Source organism: Plasmodium relictum (assembly GCF_900005765.1).
Source record: "Plasmodium relictum strain SGS1 genome assembly, chromosome: 12".
Taxonomy (NCBI): Eukaryota; Apicomplexa; class Aconoidasida; order Haemosporida; family Plasmodiidae; genus Plasmodium; species Plasmodium relictum.
Window position 1 is genome coordinate 1,560,383 of NC_041690.1, and position 22,339 is coordinate 1,582,721.

Consider the following 22,339-nt stretch of genomic DNA (forward strand, 5'->3'; position numbering starts at 1 on the left):
ATGAAAAACAAATTAACATATACAATAATAATATTTTTTAAAGAATAAAGTGATAATTTTTAAAATAGATTTATGTAAATTGTTTCATGTGAAAGGATACATATGATAGTTATATGTACACACACTTAAATAACTTAATTTTTTCTATCTTTTATTTTATAAATATTTTTTTATTATATCTTTAATAGTTGTGTAATATTTCAAAAACAAAAAAACATATATACATTTTGTACGTTATCAAATATATGTAAAAAGGGTGTTCATACAAATGTAGAGCATCTACATTTAAAAATTTTGCCTATTTTTAAAACTTTTTTTTAAGAAAAAAAATTTATTTATTATCATTATTTTATATATTTAAAATAAATAAAATAATAATATATAACTATGGAATAATAAAAAAGGGGAAAAAAAATTTTAAATTAATAATATGTAAAAAAAAAAAAAATTAATAGAATTAAAAAAAAAAAAAATATATGCTATATTAAAAAAGGAGAATAAAAAAGTATAAAAATCATATAAGTGTAAAGAAAAAAAAATAATAATAATAAAAAAAATAAATAAAAATATATATATATATATATATATATATTCTTTTTTTTTCTTTTTTAAATATCTATAAAAATATATCTCATTTCTTAACTTTCATTGCTTATAAATATTTTAATTTTTTTAAAAAAATAAATAAAAATAATAAATATTTTTAATAATTGCATACAAAATATAGAAATGGTTCTATATTACTATCATCATTGTTATTAATGTTGTTACTACAGTTATTATTATTATTGTTGTATTATCATTATTGTTATAAAAACGTTACTTTATTTAATGGACAAAAATATTTTTTTTTATAATTACTACGAAAATTTATATATATATATATATATGTATATATACATAACCTTTTCTAAAAATATATTTTACCAATATCCTAAGTATTTCGTAACAATAGCCAATATAACAATCATTATGGGTATATATTTATTATCAATAAAAAACTTATTATAATTACTATTTAATGCTTTTAATTGATTTTTTAAACTTTCATTTTCTTTTTCTAATGCTGCCTTTTGTTTATCAACAAAAACACAATAATTTAGAAGCTCATGATATTTTCGTTGCATACCTGGCAAACCTCCCTTTAAACCTGTTAAGAAAAAAAAAAATTTGATTATTTATCTATAGTAAAAGGAAATATATATATATATATATATATGCGTATGTATATATTCTTATTTTGTATACCTTCACTTAAATTAGTATCGTCTTGATTTAAGTTATTACTATCTGTGTAATTTAAATTTTGAGAGTTTTTATTATTCATTTCTGTAAGAGGTATATTATTTGAGGGTAAGCATGAATGAGTTAACTTACTTGAATTTTCATCATTTAATACTACTATAAGTTTATGATCTTGTATATCATTTTTATTAACTGTTACCCAGAATTGCTTATCTACAATTGTATCATCTTCAACATTCAGACATTGAACTTGAAATTTATCATTGGATATATTATCTTTATTTGATAATGGCTGTAAAATAATTTGAATTTCTACTGTTTCTTTCACATTAATTAATCCAAAAGATGGTCGAACTAAATAATTATTAGGAGCGGTTGTTTTTATTTTAAATGCTACTTTTTTTTCACTTATATTTTCTAATTTCACTACTTGCGTAACGGCTTGAAAATGAACAAGAGGAAATTCTATGTTTTTTTCTGGACTCACTTTTAAAAGTTTCATTTTTTTTCTTTTCCTTTTCCTTTTTATTTATTTTTTTTTTTTTTTTTTTTATTATTATTATTTTTTCTTTTTTCTAATTTAATTATTTTCTACTTTTTATTAAATATTTATAAACTATTTTCATTTAAATATATTTATTAATATATTTAAATATATTCCATATATATATTACTATATTGAACAATTTAAGGTATATTATATATATATAATTGTTACTGTAATAAGAGTTATGACTCAATTATAAAAAATAAAAATTATATATATATATATATATATATACATATATATTTTTTTTTTATAATACAATTTTAAAACAAAACATTTTAATATTGAAAAAATATATGGATAATAAAATAAAAAAAAAATTATGAATTAAAAAAAAAATTTATAATATTTTATACATATAAATGAGTCAATTTATTTAAATAATTTTTTTTCTCTTATTTAAAAAAATAAAATAAAAATGGAGCAAATAATATACTTAAATGGATTAAGCATATAAATTTTTTAAAAAGATAATAAAAAAAAAAAAACTAATATGAAAAAGAAAAAATAAGGAAAAGGGGGAACAGAGAATAATTAATAAAGAAAAAAAGTATAAAAACAAAAATAAATTATTTTTTTTACAAATATTATTTAAGATGTCTTCATTATTTTGTCATTTATTCTTCATATGTACTCCAATGAGAAAAAAAAATTCGTAAAAAAAAATAAAATAATATTTAAAAGAATCTTGAGACATATTTTTTATATCTTTTAAACAATGAAAATAAAATTTTCTATAATTTTTGTAGATTCAAAAATAAAAAAAAATTAAAATTATTTGCTCTTTTTTTTTCTTAGAAATTAAAAATAAAAAGTAAAAATAAAAATTAAAATAAAAATAAAAATTCCTAATATTTATGTGCATGTTTATACCATAAGCATTTTAATAAAAAACGAAATAGTCCAATTTCTTATAAAAAAAAAAAATTAAAAAAATATTATATGATCGTATAAAAGTGAAAATAATCTTTTTAAATATATAATTTGTATGATGATATAATACAAAAACTTATTTTATTTTCTTAAAATTTTATTTCATTTATTATTTAACATTTGTATGACAATTAAAATATAGCTTTAATAGGGAAATATAGAAAAGGAAAATATATTTATATGATTTACAAAAAGAAAAACAGAATTAAAAAATAACAAGGAAATAACATTGTTAATTTATTTAAATTACATGAAGATAAAAAATAAAAAAGGAAAATAAAATTAATTGTACATGAAAAAATATTTATAGATAAAATTTAAAGAAGCCAAGTAAACATATAAGAATAATAATAAAGCGAAAATGTTTTCTAAAAATAATAAAAATTAAAATATGAAAAGATACAGAATAATATTTAGAAAAAATAATAATTAAAAGTTAGAAAAAAAAAAAAAGAGGGAAATAAGAAAAATAAGAAATGATACTCATATATTTTCTTTTATGAAGAATATAATTATTTCTTTTGGTTTTATTTTACATTTTGTTTCACATATTTAACTATCCATTTCATATTTTAAATAAAAATTGTAGGTGAATATAATTTTTTATTTTTTTTCATAATTATTGTAAATAAAAGAAAATATATAAACATAAAAATAGCACATCAATTATTCATTTTCAATTAATTTTAATAAAAGAGTATTTTTCTTATTTTCTTATAGCTCTAATTTCTATTTCTATCTCTTTTTCCTTTTCCATTTTTTTTTTTTTTTTTGTTTTCTTTTTCATAAATTTTATATTAAAAAAAAAAAAAATTGGATATGAAAAAATTTGCAATAAAAAAATAATCTCGAAATATCACTATTCTTTAAAATGTATCTAGTATAAAAGTATTAAATTTTTTATTTACTTATGATTTTATTTTTTATTAAGTACATATAATGAAATTTTTGAAGAAATAATGATGCAAATTAACAAAAAATATTGTTTTTATATAGATAAATTGTAATTTAATTATTCTAACGAATTAAAAAAAAAAAAAATTAATAAGAATAAAGTAGAGTTGTGAAACTTTAAAATTTTACAGAATTTAATTATTTAACATAATTGTATCATTTTTTAGTTTTTTTATATTTTCACTAAATGACAATAATTAGACGAATTCTTTAAGCATAATTACTAGATCTATATATATATCTATTTGTGTTTAAAAAAAAAAAAAAAGTCTTCTATTACTTTTTGCAAGTGAATTATATTAAATGTATGAAATTGTGTTAAAAGATTAATACGATTTTCAAATTTTCGTATAAAAAGATGCTATAACATTTTAACTTTTTCCTAATCAAATAAATCAAAAAAATTTCTAAAATATGAGTTTGGCGAATTCATCTAAATATAAAGTTCAGAAAACAACTTACGAAGCAGCTAGCAGTAAACTGTTACTTCAAAAAAAAAAAAAAAATAGAAAAAAATAATTTTAATTTTAAATATTTAATGAATAAAAATTATTTTTATCTTTACTTATAATTTTTTCCTAAATTTCCCATTTATAGTTCTGCTGTTCAATTAGGTTATTACTATGATCCATTTTTGAAGTACTTTGTTAAAAAAATAGAAAAGAGAAGCCCACTAATAAATAGAGGTTTATAAATAGAACAATTTTATTAACAAAAATAATTAAGAAATCAATTATATATATTTATATGTATATTTAATTTCATTATTCTTATTTACAATTTTAGTTCATTTATTTTAACTTGCATTTCTTTTTTACTGATTTATTTACTAATTTTTTTTTTTTTTTGATAAAAGGTTATTATTCCAGAGTTGTAGCACTAAGGCAATATATTGAACTTTTTATGAAATCATTACATAATGTAATTTTAAAAAACATAATTATCACTATAAAAATATTAAAATTTTTTTTTAATTATTATTATATTATAAATATACATACCATATTATTATTTATTTTTTTTTTATATTATAGACAGAATATATTCAAATAGTCAACATTGGAGCTGGCTTAGACACTACATTTTTTTGGATATATGTAAAAAAAAAAAAAAAACATAAAAAAAAAAAATATTTTTTAAAAACATTTTGATGAAATAAGATTATTTTTTGTTTTTTATTTATAAATAGGAAAAATATAAAAATGTTAAATATTATGAAATAGATTTTTACGAGATATTAACTGAAAAAACGCGTATAATAAATGATGTTGAATTACTCAATAATTTTTTAAAATACGATGAAAACTTTGAAGAAAACAAAACAGACCTCATCAATTGTGTAAATTATAAAATGCTTTACTCTGATTTAAATGACTGGGATTCTTTTGAAAAAAACTTAATAAGCCATTCTTTTGATTTTAACTTACCCACCATTTTTATTTGTGAATGTGTTCTTATATATTTAGAGACAGAAAGTAGCGATTTTTTGATAAAAAAATTAAGTGAACTTATGAAGAATACTTCATGTATAATTGTGTATGAACAAGTAACTACCTCCTTTTTTTTTATATGTTTTCTATTTTACCTTTTTCTTATTGAAATATATATAACTTTTTTTTCTCCTTTTCAAGGTTAACCCTAACACAGCATTTGGTAAAATTATGATTGACAATTTTAGTTCTAGAGGTATAAGTTTAAAAAGTATTTATAAATATAATAATTTAGATTTACAATTAAAAAGATTTAAATCATTAGGTTGGTTTAATGTGTATATAAGCGATATGAATGAAATCTATGATTATCATATAAGTAATGAAGAAAAAAAGAAAATTGAAAAAATAGAAATGTTTGATGAATTTGAAGAATGGAGATTATTGCAAAATCATTATTTCATGCTTGTTGCATTTAATTGCTACAATAATTTAAATTTAAAATATTTAGAAGATTTTTTAACAAAAAAAAAAAAAAAAAATTAATTTTATCTACAAAATAACATACAATTTATATTTAAATTATATTAATTATAAATATGAAATTTTTTTGTTCTTTATGATTTTCAATTTTAACTAAATATATATATATATATATATAATTTTTATAAATAATAAACTTTTTTATTATAAATGTTAAATATTAATCTAAAAATTTTAATTTTCTGTTGGATTACCAATAATATATGCCACATTTAAAAATGTACAATGATATATAGTACAAAAAAAAAAAAAAAAATTATATGCATATATATATATAAGAAAAAACTATTATTAATAAAAATATAAATATAAACAAAATAAAAAGGATAATTATATTAAAATATTTTTTTTTTTCTTTTTTTATTTCCTTTTAAAGAAAAAAAGTAATCCAAATTTTATTTTACGTTTTAAAAATTATTTAAACTATATATAATTAAAAAAAAAAAAAATATATATATATATATATATATATATGCATATATAAAAAAAAAATGTAAAAAAAGAAATAATAAAAAAGAAAAAAAAGTTTTTAGTATATGATTACTGTTTATTTTTTTTTTTTTTATTAATTATAATATTAAGGTGAAATTAATTTTTCTGAATTTTATGAATTATGGTATAGCTATTTCTTTTTTTTTTTTAATGTTATTTTATTAAAAATGTTTATATTTGAAAACGCACAACATTACTTCAATTTTTTTCGTAATTTTAATGGTTGTTATACAGATAATAAATTATTAAAATATTTTTTTAAAAAAAGTTATAATAATTGGTTTAATGATCCAAGTCAATATAATTATTATTTTATTTCATACTATGCTGTAGCAATATCTATGTCAGTTTTATTACGCCATTTATTATGTAATCCTGATGTACATTTTAGAAGGCAAGATAAAAGAAGAAATATAATAGATAGATATCAGCATCATGCTTATTCGTTACCTTATTTTAATCATTGGTTAAGGAATTTTAGTCAATCCTTTAAAAGTGCACTTATTGATAATGAGCCAGATTACCAAGATGTAGATCCATGGAGTTTCAGACCTAGAAGAACTCCATTTTATGGTAGATTTCCTTTTTTTTTAGAAATACCAAAATATAATGTTGATAATCCCAATTATGAAAAAAATTCTCATAGTTATATGCAAAAATATTATGAAAGTATTGGATATGTGCCTCAAAGTGAACAAAAAGAAGAATAAAAGAAAAAAATAATAATAATAAATTATTAAGATACATTATAAATACTAATTAATTACACATAAATATATAATATATAATATAGAATATTATATACTAAAAAAAAAAATATATCATATTCATTATATAGATATATAGATATATAGATTATATTTTGTGTAAAGTTAGCATATCCGATTTTATATTATTGTATTTTTTTTTTTTTTTTCAATAAAGTTTTTAGATTCAAATTCATAAAAATTTATAAACTGTAATTTAATAAAAATAATAAATAAAAATACCTTTACATAGTTTATAAAAAGCTTCTGATATATATCATTCTTTAAATGAATATATTTCTTATTAAAAATTTTTTTTTTTAAAAGTTAATATTTAAAGAAATGTATAATAGAAATGTGTTAATTCATATATAAAAAGTTTAAAAATTTATATAAAAAAAAATTTAACAGTGGAAAGAGTGAAGAAAAGGAAGTTCAAAAAAAAAACTTCCTTTTTATTTATTATTTCTCTCTTTTGTATTTTTTTTTCATTTTAATAAACAATTTAAAAATTTGAGAAGAATTTACATTTTATGATTTAAAAAAGGTGAAAATGAAACATTCGAAACACAACAAAAAAAAAAAAAAAAGAAAAGGAAAAAGAAAAAGAAATAAATATAAACATATAAACTTTATAAAATGTCTATATTTCATAATAAACAATTTCTTCTTGAATATTTTATACAAACGTTGAAACCAAAATATCAAAGAAAAAAAAAAAAGACAATATGTTTTATTCATACAAATAAAACAAAAGATAATTATTTAACTTATTTTAAATACTGATTTAATATAAATTGCTTTTTTTCTTTTCCACCCACCCATTGATTAACATTTATAAACAAAAAAAAAAAGAAAAATTAGTAGTTCATGATTATGTATATATATAAGTATGATCAAAAAAATATATATATAACAATATTTTAACGAATAATTTGTTTAGGTGTATTTTACACAAAATTCAAAAGTTCTCTGTTAAAGTTTCATTCATAATCTAAAAAAAAAAAGGGAAAATTATGTTCCATATAAGATGCACATATATTTACATTATAATAAATATTTTTTTTTTTTTCTCTCTCTCTCTCTCTCTCTCTCTCTCTCTCTCTCTCTCTCTCTATATATATATATATATATATATATATATATATATATATATGCATATATTTATTTTTTTTTTACTTTATTATTATGATATTGCTGCGGATTAAAATTACATATATAATTATTTTCTGGTAAAACATATTGATGATGAGGAGGCAAGTTTTGAGAGTTCGAATTAATATACATATTTGAAGGAATATTAACTTTCATATTTTGCTGGAAATTTGGTTTCATATTAGATATAATATTATTTAAATGATTATGCACAATGGTATTATCTATATTCTGATTAATTATATTTATAGGATTTTTTGTCATATTAGCTTCTGAATTGGTAATTATATCGTTTAAAATATTATCATTTACATTATTTAATGATGTTTCATTCATTATAGAATTTAGTTGTTTATTCATAGAGTTTGTCATTTGATTATTTGGTTGAATAGCCAATTGATTATTATATTGATTTTTTAATTGATTATTCATTTTATTATTTAAGTGATCATTTATATGATTATTTAATGAATTATTCATATGACTATTCATTGGGTTATTATTACTTAATTGGTTATTACTATTTAATCGATTGTTATTCGATTGTATATTACTTAACTGAGGATTACTGTTGTTATTATTAGTATTGTTATTATTAAGTTTAAAATAGTTATTTATTAAGTCTTTATTTAATTCTACGTTTGATTTATTAGATATAGAATTGATTATTTCATTTTTCAAATTTCCTTGTATAGCATTAGTGATAGTACTAAAATCATTTAAAATAATATTATTTTGTTTAATAATAGTATTTTGTGAATTTTTTTTTTTATTAAAATTACTTTTCATATCATTAGAAACCTTACGAGCCAAAGTCTCTGGTATTTCATTGCTAATATTATTTTTCATATCAATAGAAGAACACGAAGACGTGTTTCTCGAACTATTATCATTTAAATTATTATTTGGTAAATTTTTAATTAAGTTATTTATTTTCTTTGTACCATTTTGATAATTATATAAATAACTCTGTTGTGATTGAATATCATTTATTGTTTTATCCTCTTGTTTTATTGATGGGTATCCATGAAAACTAGAATTCATATCATAAATATGTATATCCTGTATTGACTGATGACTTCGATGTAATTTTTGTTTTTTTATTTCGTCATTTACTCCATTATGTGAAGATGGTAAATGCATATTTGAACTTAAACTAGAAGAATGATTATGATTTTGCATGGGAATATTTTGATGCATGGGATAAGAAAAATTATTTCTTAATTGTTGAATTTGTTGAACAGGGATTCTAGAATTAATAAAATCACTATTTTGCATACTATTTTGAATATTGTTAGATGAATTTGCTTGCATATTATGATGCATATCATTATTATTATTATTGGAATCATTTAATATATTATTAAAATGCTCCTGCTTATATTGCCTCGGTTTACTATTAATTGGATAATTATTTAAATTAATATTATTCAAGTTATTATTGCTAAAATGTTCATTTGTTGAAACATTATTATTATTATTATTATTAGAATTAGAATTTTCTTTAGAAAAATAGCTGTTTTGATTTAAATTCAAAAATAAATTATTTGATAAATTGAGTGAGGGGTTTAACACAGTGTCATTATTATTAGTTTTATAAATAGAATTTATATCATTTGTACTATTATTAAAATTACTACTAATTTGTGTATTCATACTATTTTTATCAGTGCATGAAGAATATAGGTTATAATATTGTTGCATCATATCATAATTCACATTGTTGTTATTTTTTTTAGGATTTTCTTTCATGCTCAAATTAACATATTTCATTCTATCTTCCAATGGTATTAGATCAACTAAAAAATCAAATGTATCATTTTTACAGGCAGCTGATACTACATCTTGTCTTTGTAAAGTTCTTCTTTTACCTTCCTCTGTATATTTCCACGCATAATTTGTTAATTCCATTATGAATAATTCACATGCTTTAGCTAATAATACTGGAGTATCAGCAGAAACCATTTGGTTACTTTTTATCTCATCATCTTCTTTCATAATTTTTTTTATTCTAGATATAGGTAAATGATGTATTTTCAATTCTTCTGGGCTCATATTTGATATTTCATTAAACTGATTTTTCCAAAAATTATCATTTTCATCATTTTTTGTATTTTTAATATTCATATCTATATGTACTAGAATAAAAAAAAAAAAAAAAAAATTCATTAAAAAAGATGTGTACAAAACAGTATACTTAAAAAATGAGAAGAAACAGAAAAATAAGATAATAAAGTAATATTAATAAAAATATTAAAATATTTACATATATATATATATATATATAAAGTTTTAATTCAACATTATAATTTTATATATATATAAAGAAAAGCCAAATATACTTATCCATATGCCAGTTTTTATTTTATATTCTATTAATATCAAATAGAGATATAACGATATGATTAGTATTATATTTTTGCCTCAATAAAAAGGAAAATAAAACAAAATAAAATATGAATTAATGAGAATAAATTATTTTTCCAAAAAAAAAATAAATTTTATTTTTAATGTATAAAAATATATATATACATATATATATTATAGTTTTTACAATTGTGAGTATGATTATATATATAACATTTTTTATATAGCTCGTATTTCACATAGTAAAACAAATTTTTTTTTTGAATTATTCAAGAATTACTAATTGTCATTTATGTATCAAAATTATTTTCATAATTTTCTTTTTTTAAATATATTTTTTTTATCTTGTATTAGTATAGATTTTATTTTATTTTTGATTTTTTTTTTTTTTTTCTTCTAATATATACACATATTTTTATATATATATATATTCTTACGAGAATTATTATAATCTATTAAAATTGACAAATCTAATATTACTTTTTTTTTTGTAGTAATATACAAAGTCTAATAGAATCATTCAAAACAAAAATAAAATTATATTAATACATATAAAAAAAAAAGTTTATAATATATTTCACATAAATTTTTATGCTATAATGTGCTTTTGAAAATAATTTATATTAATTATATTGAACTAATTTATAATAAATTAAATTTTTTTTTTTCTTTTTTCTTAGTTCTTAAAACTTGTGCACGAATATTTAAAAAATAAAATGAAGCAAAAAGAAAAAAATTTTATACACTTCTAAATATAAATATAATAAGAACTTAATTATAAACTGTTTTAAAGTAATATATTTTTTAAAAAAATTTGTAACAAATAGAATGTACATGTATATAGCATTTTAAATATACATATATATATGCTTATTATTTTTTTTAATATTAATCATGTATCATAATTGAATAAAAATATGTTTCTTAAAAATCTGGGAAAATATATATATAAAAAGATAAAATAGAAAAAATATTCTATCAATTTAATTTTTAAAGTTATAATAGAACAAATAAAAAAAACAAAGATTTAGGTATTTCACCTTACTATTTTCTTTTTTTTCTTAATTATTTATTTAAATGTGTATACCCAAAAAAATAAAAATTTTAAAGCACGTGATGTGTTTATAAAACCTTCAAGAATAAATGTTAATCACAATGAAAAAAGAATATCTTTAAAAACATAAAAATGTTATATTAATTGAAATATAATGATATATCTATTTTTAAAGAGGCAACAATATTTATAAAAAAATAAGAAAAGTGCCCTTATATTTACAAAAAAAAAAATATATAAGATTAATTCAACACTATAGAAAGAAAAAGTAATGGAAAAATATATATATATATATATATTTCAAAATTTATAACAAAAAAAAAAAAAAAACTAATCATAATGTTATAAAATAAAACATATACAAAAGAAGATATATACGTTATTAGTAAAAAGGAATTTCTTAAAAAATCCCAAAATGAAAAAAGTTGTTCTATATGTACAAATGTTAACAAAAAAAAAAATGTCACAATAAAAGACGACAAATTATATATAAATTTATATTATAAATGTGTGTAATAAAAATATATAGTCTCAGAGATAATCGTAATTCATTATTTTTAATATTTATTTATTTTTTAATAAACAAAAAAAATGCACTTACATAAAAAAAGCATAATATTACTCTAGCTTTATATATTTATATGATGCTATAGCTTTTTAAGGTATGGACATTTTTTTGGTTCTATTAAAATTTTTTATTTTTACAACATTTTATAGATACATGATGTATTAAAGAAATGAAAATATTAAAATCCCAATTTTAAGGTTTTTTTTTTTTTGTTCTTTTATATACGTATTTCATCTCATTAATTTGATTGAAACTTTATTTGGCTCTTAATACCTCACTTTATTATTATATAAAACAAATGATATATTAAGAAAAAATGAAAAATATAAAATGTAAGATATAATTTTAAAAAATGTATACAAAATTTTTAATATTTCGAAAAAATTTTTTTTAATGCATGTGCATAAAACAGATTTATTATGCAAGATATGAGGGAAAAAAAAAAATCAGCCGATAAACGTTTAGCTATTTATAAATTATCTCATAAAAAATCTTAATTATTCAAAATACAAAAACAAAAAAATTAAAAAAAAAAATGAAATAGGATAATCATAAGAAAATAAATGTTTTTACACATTTACATATTTTCTTTTCTTTTTTTTATATAATTATAAAGTATATGAACATACTTTTTAAATTTAAAAAAAAAAAAATTCCTCATGTGCAGGAATTAAAATTTAATAACATCACTTATTTGTAAATAGTTTGAGAAAAAAAAAATTTTTTATACACATTTTTGAAAAAATAAAAATATTAAGTTGATTCTATTTTTTTTTTTTTTTTTTTTTCTTTTAGATAATTTTACATAAATAAAAAATGCTGCGCACTAAAATTATATAAAATTTTAAAAGATTATTTTTCATGCACTACGTAAAAAAAAAAAAGAAAAATTGAGAAATGAAAAATAATAAAAAAATTTAAATACTTCTAAAATTATAAAAATTATTTAGAAAGTTGTTAAAGAAAATTGATTGAAAATATATCATTAAAAGTAATTTTTTGAAATGTTATATACATTACCATATGAATTTTTTTATTCTGCTAAGCAAAGATATACACATTAAGAAAATTTTGAACTCTAATAAGCTTAAAAAAAAAAATATATTATAATATAAAAATAAAAATATATATTGTAATAAATAGTAAATAATCTTTCATACAACAAAATTTTCTTTAATTATATAACTTTTTTAATAATATAAAGAATTTTATTAAGAAATATTTTAGTTAGATAAAAAATTACATAAATGGTTGATTTTATCTAATTTTATTTCATCTTTTTTTTCAATTAATTATTTTAATATATTCATAAAAATATACTTAAAAAAAGTTTATTTTTAATACTTTTTATTTTAATTAATAATAATACAGGTTGGAGACTCATAAATGTTGTATACTTTAGTAAGATATATTTGAAATATATAAAATAATTGAATAAAATAGATTAATATATAATTAAATATTTATTACTATTTGTATTTTTATTATTTATTAAAGCATATGGTTAATTATTTTAAAAAAAAAAAATGACATACTTTGTTGCTAAAATTAGCAGAAAATTTTCATGCCTTACAAATAACTTACAAGGCATAACAGTAAATATATAATTTCCTTAAAACACAAAATAAAGATTTTTTGAAAAATAAAATAATATTTAGGTAATATTGTGAATAACTAAAAATAAAATATATAAAAAAGAGAATGCTTACAAAATAGTAATTTCGCGTAGTTATAAATAAATAGAAAATATTAATAAGAAATGAACGAACAATTTATTCAAAAAAAACATTTTTATTCTGTAATAAATTATTTAATATTATTTTACTATTATTTATATAGAACTTTTATTTCTTCTAATTTTTTCCATTTGCATTTATGTTATATAAGGTAATAAAAAAAGGATAATAATAAAGTATTTCCAAAAAAAGTTAGTAAAAAATATATAATTAATTTTTTTAGTACTAACAAATATCTTTAATATGTAATAATTCTTTAATTTCTTAAATAATAATTTTATCGATAATTATTAGTTTTCTATGCTGAATGCCAATTATACGAAATTTTCATATAAAGAACTAATAATTTTTAATTATTTTATGGTCAACTAAGAAAACAGAAAAAAAAAAAATTATATTTGCTTTAATTTTAATAATATTTAGATAGGCTTAGTTTATTATTTTTTTATTTTATAATATTTAATTTTAATATGTTTATTATTTCTAAGTTAAATATACACAAAATATATAAATATATTTTATGAAACATTGATAAATTATATTCTATTTCAATAGGATAAAAAAATAGTATATAGTACTTCGAAATAAAATTTTTCTTTTTCTTTTATTAAATTTAATTTTTTTTTTTTCTTTTTTGATAATTTACTATTATTTTTTTTTTTTAACTTTATACTTTTATCTGCAAAAAAAAAAAAAATAATAAATTTGTAGAATTTTTTTATATACCAAAATGAAAATTTCAATATATGAATACATGTATGACAAATATTGCATTTTTACATAATAAATTAAAACGTAAATAAATTAATTCATTTTTTTTTTTTTTTTTATGTTGTGAATTATTTTTGCAAACGTAAAGTTTAATTTGTTAAAATTTTATGTTCTTTTTATTTTAAATAGTACTTAAAAACATTCATAATATTAGATTTATAATTAAAAAAAAATATATACATATTATAAATATTTATGTATATTTTTTATGCATTTTTTTTATCCGAATAATTTTTTTTTTATATGAGATGTATAATTTTTTCAAAAGAAAAGAATAACTAAAGCGTGTAATAATTACATATGTGTTATTATGATTAAAATTTTTAAGGCATTTAAATTCTAAATTTCTTTTTTCTTTTCCTTTTTTATGTGGGAAAAATATAAAAGAAATATTAGTTTTTTATTAATTTAAATTTTAGTGAATTTCTTTATATATATATATATATATTAATAGAAGAAATAGTAATTTTAAGATATATATATATATATATATATATATATATATATATATATATATATATACACTTATATGTATATTTATATATAGAAATGATACTGTAATCTTTAAATAAGGAATAAAATAAGAAAAAAAGAGAAAATACAACATAATAAAATGATTAGGATAAAAAATATCAATTTTTTTCTACAATGCAGTTTATTAAGAAAAAATCAACTAAATAAATTAAGTAAAAGATTTGGTGGGACATTTAATCACAATATTAAAGAAAATGAAAAAATTCCACCAGCATCTGAAAACCCCAGTTATAAGAATTTGTTTGATCATGCAGAAGACATAAAATTATGGGAAATAGAAGAAAAAGAAAATATTAGTCACAAAAAAGTTGATGATTTATCAGAGTTAGTTGAACCATCTAATCATCCACATCAATATGAAGGGTTTTTTGTAAGGACCAGATATGCTCATTATAATCAAACAGCTGAACCTGTATTTCCAAGAAAGCCAGATTTAGAAAAAGGAGAGTTAGCTAGTGGAGCAAATGTTACTAGAACAGATGTTTGGCATAACCCAAATGAACCAGCAGTAGTTTCAGTAGGAAAATTTGAGCCAAGTAATTTTAGACCAGCAGGATATGCAGAAAATGCACCAAATCCTGATAGTATTAATTCAGATTACCATCCTGATTTCAGAGAATATAGATTAAGAAAAGGGCATGCAGATAGGAGAACGTTTATGTATTTTATTAGTGCATCCTATTTTTTTATTATGTCTTCAATTATGAGATCAACCATATGCAAAGTGGTACATTTCTGGTGGATTTCAAGAGATTTAGTTGCAGCTGGTACAACAGAAGTAGACATAAAATCTGTTAACCCAGGTCAACAAGTGATTATAAAATGGAGAGGAAAACCTGTTTTTGTCAAACATAGAACACCAGATGAAATTGAAAGAGCAAAAGAAGAAGATAAATTAATTGAAACAATGAAAGATCCACAATTAGATTCAGACAGAACAATTAAACCTGAATGGTTAATAAATATAGGAGTGTGTACACATTTAGGGTGTATACCTGTAGAAGGAGGAAATTTTAATGGATATTTTTGTCCATGTCATGGATCACATTATGACAATTCAGGAAGAATTCGTCAAGGGCCTGCACCATCTAATTTGGAAATACCTCCATATGAATTTGTTGATGAAAATACTATAAAAATTGGTTAATATATAAATATTAATTACATTTAAATTTTTTTTCTTTATTTTAAAAAAATTTTTTTTTTTTCCCCCTCCTATCTATATATTCTATTTTTTTATTAATATTTAAATTTTTTTTATTTTTAATATCTTTTTTTTTTTTTAGCTATACTTTATATTATATTCTTATTTTTAAATGTCATGCATTTGTATATATTTACTTTCCATATGAATTAGCCAATAAAAAATATAAAATAAAAAAAAAATAAATAAGTAAAAAGAAAAATATCTGAATAAACATAAGAAATTAAAAAAAAAATATTCATATATAAATTAATCAAAAAATAATATTAGAATTAGACAATTATGTATCCTTTTTTTTTTATTATTACTTTTAATATAGAAATAAATTTTTGGTATATTAATTTTTAAAATACTAAATAAGACAAAAAAAAAAAAAAAAAAATTTATGAAAAAAATATTATATAAAGAAAAAATTTGAAAATCGAGAAGTATACCTATAAAAATTTTAAGAAATGTTATATAACTTTAATTCATTTAGCTAAATAGCATTTGCATATATATATGTGTATTAAAAGAAAAAAAGGAAATGAATAAATACATAAATATATATATTCATAAATAAAAAGGTAAATATTTTATTTTTTTAATTTGACTTATTAAAAATAATATACTATAATTAAAAATTACTAAATTAGTAATAAAAATTAACAAAGATGTAACATATTTTCATAAGAATGATTCTAAAAAAAAGCCTCAAAAAGGTATGCTTTAAGCTTTATATCTTTGTTTTTAATTTAAATATTTATGAACAAAATATTTAAGAAAATTCATCAAAGTTATTTAAAAAAATAAATTACCAAATATATGATAATGAAATTAAGAAACATTTATTTTTTCAAAATAAATATTCTAAATAAAATTACAAGATATTTTAAAAAAATAAAAAATAAAGAGAAGTATTAAAACAAATAATAAAAACAGAAAAATTAATAATATATAAATATTATGTATGCTAAATAATAAACATATAAATAATAACAAATAATACGAATGAAACATATTAAAAAAATCTATATTTTATTTATTATGACAATTACAATTATTGATACAAGCATTTAATTTATTAGATAAATGTTTGTAAAAAATATAACATAAAAAATTATTTATTATAAATATAATTAAAAAGATGTAGATAAATAACACATAAAAATTATTTTCATTTTTTATATATCTGAAAAACAAATTTCTGCAATATTTAATTCTTAATAATAAAAATTTTAAAAAATTCAATGTTTTAAAAAATTTAAATATTCTAAAATAAAAACCTTGAATACTATCTACAGGAGAATTGTAATATAAAAGAGGAGTCTTAAAAATATCTGTATGGCAATGATTTTCATAATAAAAAAAATTGAATGAGTTTCTTTTTTTTTCTTTTAATATAAAATTTGGATTTTTTTTATCAAATACATCTTTGTTGCGTAGTAATATGTTTTCTGTGCTATTACAAAAGGGAAAAGTACCTCTAATTTTCTCAAAATAATATTTTTTCTCCAATTCATCATACAAAAAATCTTGTAAATATTTGCAGATGTGCTTCAAGGAATTCATATTATTACTTTTATCATTAATTTGTAATATACATATCTCCTTCATTACTTTAAAAAAATTTTCCATACTTTTTCTATTTCTATTTAAATCTTTCATATTTTTTTCATTTATCATAATGTATTTTAGTAATAGATTAATTTTATTTTGTAATATTTTGAAATTTAATAACATTTGATAAATTATTTTAGTTTTATTATTAGTTATTTTTATTATGTCTTTTAATTTTGAAACAACATAATTATTTTTATTTTCAATTGTTTTTACTTTGTCTACTAATGTTAATAAAGCATGTCCTCTACTATTTTTAGCTTTTTCTTCTATTTTTTCTTCTCCCACACAATTTAACTCATTAAAATTTATGTTTTCATCAATAATTTGATCAAATTCTTCAAAGTAATTCAATTTTTCTTCTTTATTTTTTTTATTCCCTATATTCTCTTTTTTATCTTCCTTATTAACTATTAAAGAAATATTTTTTCCTGTTTTTAATTTAACTGAATAATTTTCTATGTCATTATCATTTATATCGTATTCATTAATTATGTCATAAATGTCATTAATAAGTTTATTATTTATTTCTTCATTTTTTTTTATTTCATTTAGAATTTTTATACTATTTTCATTATTATCCTGGTAATCTATATTTACTAAATTTTTTAATTTTTCTTTTTCAATATTTTTAATACTATTTTCATCTGAATACTCTTTTAAATCTTTATCTGAATAAATAATATTATTCATATCATCTGTTGTTAAACAAATATCTTGTAAATTTTTGCTTTTCTCTAAATATTTTTTTCTGAAGATTAAAGATATAATGGAGTTAACATTATTTTTTTTCTCTATATTTAATTTGGTTGATAATTTTTTTATTTTTTTCTTATTATTGAAATTCTCTATAATATTCTTGTCTTCTGTTTGCAATATATTTTGTTTTTTTAAGAATTTTATATGATTTATAATCACTCTTTTATAAACACTATTAATATAATATCTTACACAAAGGTATATTACATTTTTTGATTTTTTCTCACATATTTTAAAATAACTGAAATTAGAACTAAGTTTTTTTTTATTTATTCTATAAAAAAAATGTGAAAGAATATATTTTTTTTTACTAAGAGTATACCTACCTTTTGCATTATTAAAAAAATGATTCATTTTACATTGTACTTCAATATAATTTCTTAATAAATCTAAAACATGATCTTCATTTAATTTAATAACTTTTGACAATTTTTCTTTATCAAATAAATTATCCCACATGGAATAAAAAAATTTCCTATTATTTTCAAATCTATTTTTGTTATGAGTTAAAGAATTTACATGATAATTAAACAATAAACCTTTTTCTATTATCTTATGAAAAAATAAAATTAAATAGCTTATATCTGGTTTTTTATAAATAAAAATATCTATATTTTGATCATATTTTTTATTACATTTCTTAGTATTCTTTATATCTTTATTATTATAACGATTATTTATGATATGATTATCTCCCATTAAACTATGTCTTTTTCCTGTTTTGTATTTTTTATTGAAAATATGTTCTTTACTTGCAATCATTCTCTTTTTTTTTACAACCTCATAATAATTTAAAATATTGTAACATTTAATCTTTTTATATAAATAGTTTACTAGTTTTTTTTTTTTAAAAGAGTAAATGATACTTATAGCTTTACCATTTGTTTTCCTAGATAAAATTAAATCAATGCAATATTTTATTAATTTAGAATTATAAGTATTATTCTTTTTTAAAATTGAAATTATATACCAAATTATATAATTTTTAGAAGGATTTAAGTAATATATATCTATTTTATTTCTAATAATTTTTTTATTTTTAAATCTTTTGTCTGAAATATTATGCATAATATCTTTTTTATGAGTGTAAAATTTTTTGTTATATTTTATATTAATTTTATCATAATAATCAGATATCCATTCTTTATTTATTTTATTTATTTCCCTTAATAAAAAGATATTTTTAAATATATTACATTCTTTATTTTTTTTTACTCTAGTAATTTTTCTTAATCTTTTTTTAGTATACGATGGAAAATAATTTATAATATTGGATTTTCTAGAACTGTATTCGTGCTTAATGAATTTTTTAAATTTTTTTACTTCATTATATGAGCAACTAATATTATTATTGCATAGAATCCTATTAATAAAAATACTTCTGATTAAAGGAATATTAACTTTTTTAAGTGAACTATGATCATTATTCACTATATATGATTTGTTTTTTTTTTCAGGCATTTTACTTCTACTAGAAAAATAATTATTTGAATTAATGAATATTTTTAAAATTAAATGAAGTGATGAAAATAACTTTTTTCTAAATGAACTATATTTTTTTGTAATCATTTTTTTTTCATATGAAGTATTTTTTTTAATGAACTTTTTATTATTTTTGTATGGATAATTATTTTTCATAATATTGACTAAATTATTACCATTATATTTAAAAATATATTTTTTTTTGAATAATATATTATAATAGAAGAATTTATTAATTATATTTTTATGCCTTCTAAATATAGAATTCTTAAAAATATTAGATAATCTTAACTTATTTAATGTTTTGAAAGTTTTGTATTTTCTATTCATAGTATTATTCAAAAAAAAATACGAATTATATAATTTATCTTCATACTTTACTATGCTATTTTCATTATTTAATTTTGTAAATGAAACATTATTATTAATATTTTTCATATTATTAATATTCTCAGATTCACTTATATTGTTTTTCATTTCATTATTTTTGCTATGTTTATTTATTTCTTTTTCATTTATAATTGTATCATCTTCTGCACCTTCTTTATCACTTTCTTCTATATATTCTTTATCATCTTTATTTTCTTTTTCACCTTTTTCTTTATCTTCTCCAATATTTTTGAAAAAATTATCAGGAGAATATTCTTCTTTATGATTTTTTTTTTTTATTTCTTCTAATTCTTTTTTTCCTAATTCTTTTCCTTTTAATTCTTTTTTTACATAATCCTTTTCTAAAGCTTGAAATTTTTCCTTATCGTGTGTTTCTTCATTTTTTTCACTAACATATTTATCTTGCAATTCTTTCTCATTTTCATTTATTTTTTCATCAGAATAAATTTTATCACTAAGCATATCAACACCTGATGAAGCAAATATTTGAAGATGTGTTAATGTACAGTAATAATTATTTTCTATATTATGATGAGATAAAACATTAATCTTTAAATATTTGACCCAACAGTTATCTTCATAATTTTTACAATATTCAAGAATGTTAAAAAGCTCGAAACTTTTAGTAAAATTAGTTGAAATTTTTCCTAGTTTTTTCCATTTTCTAGTTGGATAAATATCACTACCTAATATTTCAATTACTTTAAAATTAGATGCATAATGTTCTAATGAAACTAAACCAATTTTTTCTATATGAATAATATCACTAAATGAATATACCCACCATATGTCTGATTTACAAGGTGTTAACATATAACTATCATAATCAAATTGCTGAATAGATTTTATATTAATAATACCCTTACTATATTCTATTATTTTTGTTCCTGTATCTAATGATCCAAAATCAACTTTTAATTTTAAATTTATCAAATTATAATCTTCTCCTAATATATATTTTTCTGAAAAAAAAATTGCAAAAAAAAAAAAAAAAAATTACAAACGTATATAAATTTTAATACAAATGAAATTATAAATAAACAAATTGGAAAATGTAGATGAGTACAAATATATATACTATAGAAGTTTATTTAACGCTTATAAGTTTTTTTTATACTAATACAAATATATAATGTATATTTATTTCATTTTATATCCTAAAACCTGATGATGAGTTAGCTTGACTATTATAAATCTCATTCAAATTTGTTAAATCTTTTGGTGTAAAAAAGCTTTTTAAAAGAAAAAACAAAAAATTAATTGAAATTAGAAACCACCATATCATATTTTTTGTTTAAGAATGTAACTTATCAATTTGCTTTTTTTTTTTTTTTTTTTAAACTAATAATTTTACAAAATTTAACATAATTTACTTTTTTTTTCATATTTTTTTTTTAATTATTCATTTTCCAATAAATTTTGTTATTTATAATAATTAAAAAAGATTTGTTATTAAATATATATTTCAAGAGCTCTATTCACTTGGTAATTATTAATTTTTTACTTCATTAATGAATATATAAAATATACTAATATGTGTGTATTAGATATTCTTTCATTTATATAAAATTTATAAAACCTCATGTGAATATTTTTATATAATTATATTTGGATAATTATAAAAGATAAATTAGTATAATGTTAAAATTAATTCTCACATTTTTATTTAATTAAACGTTGCAAAATAGAAATTAGTTTAATATTTTTTTTCTGTTACTCATTTAAAATGAAACAAAAAATAAAAAATGATTTGAATTCGTTAACATGCTATATATTATATATTTTTAATGTATTCTCATAATCTTAATTTTAAATATAAAAAAGAATGAA

General features: G+C 17.3%; 6 protein-coding genes across 6 annotated transcripts; 3 read left to right on the forward strand and 3 right to left on the reverse strand.

Annotated features, from left to right (window-relative positions):
- Window positions 1-923: 923 nt before the first annotated feature.
- PRELSG_1241200 (vesicle-associated membrane protein, putative) lies at window positions 924-1,747 on the reverse strand (the record flags this gene model as incomplete). Its single annotated transcript, XM_028678216.1, has 2 exons — window positions 924-1,150; window positions 1,249-1,747. The coding sequence occupies 2 exons, from the start codon at window positions 1,745-1,747 to the stop codon at window positions 924-926; spliced, it is 726 nt and encodes a 241-aa protein (XP_028534528.1).
- Window positions 1,748-4,093: 2,346 nt separating this feature from the next.
- PRELSG_1241300 (leucine carboxyl methyltransferase, putative) lies at window positions 4,094-5,655 on the forward strand (the record flags this gene model as incomplete). The annotated part of the gene is made up of 6 exons (XM_028678217.1): window positions 4,094-4,161; window positions 4,277-4,365; window positions 4,536-4,600; window positions 4,714-4,776; window positions 4,869-5,225; window positions 5,311-5,655. The coding sequence occupies 6 exons, from the start codon at window positions 4,094-4,096 to the stop codon at window positions 5,653-5,655; spliced, it is 987 nt and encodes a 328-aa protein (XP_028534529.1).
- Window positions 5,656-6,311: 656 nt separating this feature from the next.
- Window positions 6,312-6,854, forward strand: PRELSG_1241400 (conserved Plasmodium protein, unknown function; the record flags this gene model as incomplete). The annotated part of the gene is made up of 1 exon (XM_028678218.1): window positions 6,312-6,854. One exon carries the CDS (start codon window positions 6,312-6,314, stop codon window positions 6,852-6,854), a length of 543 nt encoding a protein of 180 aa, XP_028534530.1.
- A 997-nt stretch (window positions 6,855-7,851) lies between these two features.
- On the reverse strand, window positions 7,852-10,172 carry PRELSG_1241500 (CCAAT-binding transcription factor, putative; the record flags this gene model as incomplete). The annotated part of the gene is made up of 2 exons (XM_028678219.1): window positions 7,852-7,884; window positions 8,070-10,172. 2 exons carry the CDS (start codon window positions 10,170-10,172, stop codon window positions 7,852-7,854), a joined length of 2,136 nt encoding a protein of 711 aa, XP_028534531.1.
- Window positions 10,173-15,154: 4,982 nt separating this feature from the next.
- On the forward strand, window positions 15,155-16,222 carry PRELSG_1241600 (ubiquinol-cytochrome c reductase iron-sulfur subunit, putative; the record flags this gene model as incomplete). The annotated part of the gene is made up of 1 exon (XM_028678220.1): window positions 15,155-16,222. One exon carries the CDS (start codon window positions 15,155-15,157, stop codon window positions 16,220-16,222), a length of 1,068 nt encoding a protein of 355 aa, XP_028534532.1.
- Window positions 16,223-17,296: 1,074 nt separating this feature from the next.
- Window positions 17,297-21,794, reverse strand: PRELSG_1241700 (conserved Plasmodium protein, unknown function; the record flags this gene model as incomplete). The annotated part of the gene is made up of 2 exons (XM_028678221.1): window positions 17,297-21,471; window positions 21,674-21,794. 2 exons carry the CDS (start codon window positions 21,792-21,794, stop codon window positions 17,297-17,299), a joined length of 4,296 nt encoding a protein of 1,431 aa, XP_028534533.1.
- Window positions 21,795-22,339: the final 545 nt, after the last annotated feature.